This window comes from Polyodon spathula, chromosome 2 (genome assembly GCF_017654505.1).
Source record: "Polyodon spathula isolate WHYD16114869_AA chromosome 2, ASM1765450v1, whole genome shotgun sequence".
Classification (NCBI taxonomy): Eukaryota; Metazoa; Chordata; class Actinopteri; order Acipenseriformes; family Polyodontidae; genus Polyodon; species Polyodon spathula.
The window spans coordinates 88,986,833-88,992,832 of record NC_054535.1 but is presented as its reverse complement, the minus strand read 5'-3'; the positions used below and the strand labels follow the sequence as shown (position 1 = coordinate 88,992,832).

Below are 6,000 nucleotides of genomic sequence, written 5' to 3'. Positions count from 1 at the left end.
GTGTGGAGTATGGTGTATAGATAAGTGGAAAAAAGTCTTCATTTAAATGCATGAAACTCTGAGGCACTGACATAACAAAATATGAAAAAAGTTCAAGGGGGTGTAGACTTTCTATAGGCACTGTATACAGGACATCAACTGATATTAAGATGGCTCTACTAAAATAAAAAATTAGGGCACGTGTATCCATTTCTTGTTTGATTTGTTTTTAAAGCTTGGATTTTGCTCACACAAAATATACAAAAAACGAATTCCTGCGAACACTCCTGGCTTTACAGTACATTGTGTACTCTACAACTGAAATCAACAGAAAAGGACCAGACATGCCTGAAGATCTTTTTAGCAGTCATGGATTCAGAAACCACAAATCAAAATTAAAACAGCTGCACATTAGCACCATCAATTGCATGAATATATATATATATATATATATATATATATATATATATATATATATATATATATATATATATATTATTGATAAGGGCGAGTATGATTACTGAAGTGGGCCAAACAAACAAAAGTCCAGCTGACTACCTTTCTCTCTTGCTGTTTTACAAAGTGACACCAACAATTGAACTTGAGCTTGGAATAAAGATATGTACCAAATATGAAGCCAGTATTTCAAAGAGTTTGGTCATATTATCTGGAAACAAGAGAGTCACGTGACCCCAATATGGAAGTCATATTAGGTCACAGGTCAAAATGAAAGGTAATATTATATTTTTCCAAGGTGAGTACCATAAACAGAAAAAAATACAAAAGATAGCATCACAAATTCGTTATATTTTATGAGCTGTTGAAGAAACGGCCGCAGCAGCTGATTTATAAAAATACACAAGTTCACCTGCTGAAAAATAACATTTGGCGACTGAATACAGAATGACACCCAAGCTAAAAATGATCATCACTCATCATGGTTTCAGATACAATTGACAAACCTTTTCTGTAATTTGGGTACAACCAACTCGAAAACAAGGCTATTTTTGAAACTGGCTCCTAGACTATACAGTTCAGTTGGCAGCAACTACCTTGGATACAGGTCGAAGATAGAGAGAGATAAAGACGATGGAATTGCTGGGCATGAGAATCCAGTTTCCTCTTGGGTGTAGAAGATATAGGTGTGGGAATGTCCTCTCAGGCTGTTGATGGATCTGCCTGGTTAGGAGGAGGTGGAGGAAAACCAGCAGCCTCTACAAGGTTCTGGTTGAGCACGGTGGTCTCTTGTGATTGTTTGTCTCATCGACCTTTGCTGTAGCCAGGGAAGAACTGGTCCAGGAGGGACTGGAGGATCTTATTGAGGACCATGATGTAATCCTTTCCCAGGTCATGGCGGCAGGCTGGGCAGGTGTACACCTCTGCACGAAAAGACCTCTGCAAGCATGTCTGGTTGAAGGGGACAGAGAGAAAACAAAGGATTTAGGTATTGATTTGATCAACCAATACTCACAGGGATAAATCACAGCTGGATTTTAACTGAATATTTTACTGTACCATGGAATCCACCTGGATCGCATTAACTGCTTATTTTCTGGGATAACAACAGATAAATGGCTGATGCAATCCAGGGTGATGCCCCAGTGCTGTTAAAAAATGTAATAAAAAAAATAATCCAGCATGATATAGGCTGATCAAATCAACAATCAACTATTAAGTCACAGACAAGAAGAACTAATTAAGTACCTGTAACAATGTAGAGTGCTGGCTTTTGTTTTTTATTCCTGGTTCTCTATGTTTTATAAATAGTAATGGATGACATAATATAAACCATCAATGTAACTGTGGTATACTTTAAAGTGTAGTAAAGCACTGGCAAGTTTGGTAAAGAATAACTAAGTGTGGTAAGCTTTGATGGTAAGCTGTGGCCCAGTGGTTAAAGAGCTTATATAACCAGGAGGTCCCCGATTCAAATCCCAGCTCAGCCACTGACTCACTGTGTGACCCTGAGCAAGTCACTTAACCTCCTTGTGCTGGTGAGATGTTGTTCTAAGTGACACACCCTAGTCCCTGTACCATGGATAAAGGTGTCTACTAATTAAACAAACAATACTAAAGATGACATGTGGAACAGAACAAGAGGGTACCATCTAAAATCACCCTTAGTATGGAAAAAAATATTATATGTATGTTCCTTGAAGCAAACCCAAAACGAAATATCCCGCTGATGACCCATTACATTACAGAGTCTGTAATGTATTGCATATGAAAGTTTTTTTTTTTTTGTTTGTTTGTTTTTAATTTTATTATTATTATTTTTTTTAATTTAGAAGTCGCCAATTACTTTTTTATTGTTTTCTCCCCAATTCAGTAGTGTCCAATTATTTTGTTTAGCTCAGCTCATCGCTACCACCCCTGCGCTAACTTGGGATGGGTGAAGACGAACAAATGCTGTCCTCTGAAGTGTGTGCCGTTAGCCGCCTGCTTTTTTACACACTTCAGACTCACCATGCAGCCACCCAGAGCTACAGCGTAGGAGGACAACGCAGCCCTGGACAGCTTCAGGTAAGACCGCAGGCACCCGGCCAGACCACAGGGGTGGCTGGTGCGCGGTGAGCCGAGGACACCATGGCCGACCTAACCCTCCCTCCCCTCGGGCGGCACTCGGCCAATTGTGCGCCGCCCCCTGGGTGCTTCTGTCCTCAGTCGACAAAGGAATAGCCTGGACTCCAACCAGCGACGTCCAGACTATTGGACTATCGCGAGTGCTTTTACTGGATGTGGCACTTGGGAGCATGAAAGCTGTTTTTTGATGCTGAATTGTAAACATAATATGGAAGATTATTGCATCATGATACACCAGCATGCAGTGTTAAGCACACTTTGTCACTGAGGCCAATCTGTACCTTGCAAACATTGTGAAGACACTCTGTTGTGACAGGCTGGAAAACCAACTCCTGGCAACATACGCACATGAAGATCTCTTCCACCTTCCTCAGGAAGCTCTGTTTTGTAAGGGGACAAAAACAGCAAACACAATCATCAGACCTGACGTGTCACATCATTTAGATGTTTGTAATATAGCCTTTTTATTTGTTTCCTTCTCCAGTTTGCGTTAATCATATTTATGCTCATTACCACCTACTAAACTAGACAGTCTCCCATACAGGACGAAATGTGCTCCCTAATGAAACATGTCACTTCCCTACCAACCACTCCACTGAAGCCTACAGTTGTGATTATCTAGTATTCCACTTTCTCTAAGTGTATAAGATACTGGAGTGGGAAGTACAAACCATTTTACTGTACCGTAGTCATTTTATTAAGAAAATATAATCTGTGTTTTTGGGGAAAAAAAACAAACGCATCTCCAGGGGAGATGTTACAATGTAAGGGGAATTGTATTTGTGATGGTTTGAAAACTGACAAGAGAGCGGTTGTTGTAAAGTATGGAGGGTGGTTAAGAAATGTAGCCACAAATCACAGGCAGTAATTTCGTTCCCATGCAGTCATCCTCATAATGCTATCCTATATAATGCTAGTCCACCCATCAGTATTAAAGAAATTACAACTCCAGTATTCCTGTACATCACAGGCAAATAACTGTCATTCCTTCCAGTGTAAATGTTTACTACAATTTAGAGAATCATTTCACCCAAAAATGCTTTCAAAAAATGACATGTTTAATATGTATGGCGCTAGCACTGTTCAGTTTGAAGGTAATCTCTTTTTCAAATAGATATATGACATTATTCCTGTTAAAAAAAACTCCCACGAGAGACAAGCAATTTTTTTATGTCCTCACTGGGTGGTTTCTAAAAGCAACAGTAAGGTGTGGGAGGAGTTAATTATGACCCAAGCTTACCGGTCCCTCAATGAGACAGCCGAGTGCCTCGTCCCACAGCTTCTTGTTGAGACAGTCCTCTTTGATGAGCCACTGCTGCTGTGGGGACAGCTGGAAGGCTTCCCCCTTGTCTGCCAGCTTTGTGGTCTTAGCTGGGATTTCATCTTCCTGTATAACTGAAAGAAACAAGAGCCACAGATAAACAAAAAGACATCAGGTGCAAACTGTAACCTTAGTATAATGTGTAGTCTGAAACAGCACTCCAGATAAGGTTGTGGGTCTGGGAGTAACACAGAGAGTAACACAGAGATTGTGACAATCTCAATAAACACTGTACAATCTTTAATGGTAATGGGGTAGGCATTAACAAAGAGCTTTTCATTTTAACTGCTATGTTACTTTAAACTACTATATAATCAAGTGTGTGTTCTACACTTTTTTTTTTATGGGTGCAGCACATTTTTTTCAAGGTATCACACTGACTCTGCAAACTAATTACATTCCTTATATTTTATCATTAAGTTCTTAAACTCTGTAAATCTTTTAAAACTTCAATATAAAGCCATACAGAAAAATACAATATGGAAATGCATGAATAGATTTATAAAACAGTTTGTTCAATACAATAGGCTTTTTTTATTTTTTTTTTTAAAAGCTGTTGCCTCTGACGATGATTCCAGTTGGATTTGTAGCTGGACTGGGATGTTTACACTTCAACCTGTGTAGCTTTGAATTTTTCTTATTTTTACTGTGATTGGCTACAAAGACAACAGAGCTTGCCAGAGATTGGATAATGTTTGTTGGGTTGGTTTTTGTTGTATACAATTTCCAAGTAACTGAACCCATTGTATTCTGGGAGATGTAGTTGTTAGTGGAAGTTTTAGGGTAGGCGGGAGGGGAGGCAGACAAAATGTGCAGCAAAATAAGTATGAGAATGACTTTTTTTTTTTTTTTTTTTTTTTTTAAACAAGTAGACTGCATTGCTGCTTTTTTTGCGCCTAGTATATAAAACCTACCAATTTTTGGATGTGATGACAACGTTTTGTTTTTTTTATGTTCTCTTCACAATGAGCAGTTCATTTCCTAGAAGTGCTTACTCTAGCTACATATTTATAATTTTATTTTGTTTCTTTTTTTTATTTCAGTAAACAATCACATTTAGAAATAGATATTGTATTTATCCTGTTTTCTGATCTCTGTATGCTGCTGATCAAGCTTGAACTGCACGGTTTATTGTGTTGGTTGTATTTGTAATTTCACAATTATTTCCCTTATTAAATTTTGGTTTCAATTGGTACATTTCCTGGTTAAATAAATACATTTTAAACAATTGTATTTACAGTTAAGGATAATAATAATAATAATAATAATAATAATAATAATAATAATAATAATAATAATAATAATAATAATAACAACAACAACAACGTTTTTGTTTTGTTTTTTTTAAATCGCGAGATCAAAAAAATGAATCCCTAATAAATTGCTTGACAGCCCTAATTTTTATGCATTAAATTTAAATTTAGTGCACATTTTGGATTTTTTTAATGCGTAAAATTGGTAGATAAGCAGTTTATGTGGACCACTGGTCTGAAGGATGGGAACAGGACCCCATTAAAACCATGCCATGGTAATATTAATCTTATTATCATATACAGAAGGGAATACTCACAGCTTAGCTACTCTATGAACACTAATAATAATAATAATAATAGAAGTGCACTGTGGCTTCACGTCTTGCAAAGCACACTCATGCACTGAATAAGTACTCTTCTATCAACTCTTATCCGGGAGAGAGAGTTACTAAACATTACCAACTGGTTTCAGGCACACTGCCTCATGACACACTCCAGCATCTTATCAGTGTGACACAACCACACCAAGCCTAGCGTAATGAAAACCACTGATAATTACAACCTATACGTCTTATCAGATCAAAGAGAAATCTTCCCAGTCTTACACTGGCAATGAACAGAGGGGTTTATAGAAGTCAAGGCAGGATGCTGGAGCAGTGATTTAGTTTACTGAGATAAGCACTCAGGAAAAGAAAAGTCTTACACTTGAATGCTTTGCAGACTACAAATAAGATTAGAGAGAAAAATAGGTAGTAGGGAGTTTATCATACCCGCTGTATGATTATATAGAGGGGATCTGTTTGCTAGAAATGACAGTGTTAAACACTGCCTGTTACTTGTTAATGTTTAGAATATACAGTATAT

General features: G+C 37.6%; 1 protein-coding gene across 2 annotated transcripts in view; it reads right to left on the bottom strand.

Annotated features, from left to right (window-relative positions):
* Positions 1–500: 500 nt before the first annotated feature.
* Positions 501–6,000, bottom strand: part of LOC121303229 (E3 ubiquitin-protein ligase UHRF2-like) — a 79,277-nt gene continuing 73,777 nt past the window's right edge. For both annotated transcript variants that reach the window (XM_041233801.1, XM_041233810.1), the window contains exons 14-16: positions 3,803–3,957; positions 2,844–2,942; positions 501–1,386 (exon numbers count right to left, since the gene is read on the bottom strand). In XM_041233801.1, coding sequence (XP_041089735.1) covers positions 1,240–1,386; positions 2,844–2,942; positions 3,803–3,957 — 401 coding nt within the window. In that variant the 3' untranslated portion in view covers positions 501–1,239. The remainder of the gene's footprint in view (positions 1,387–2,843; positions 2,943–3,802; positions 3,958–6,000) is intronic.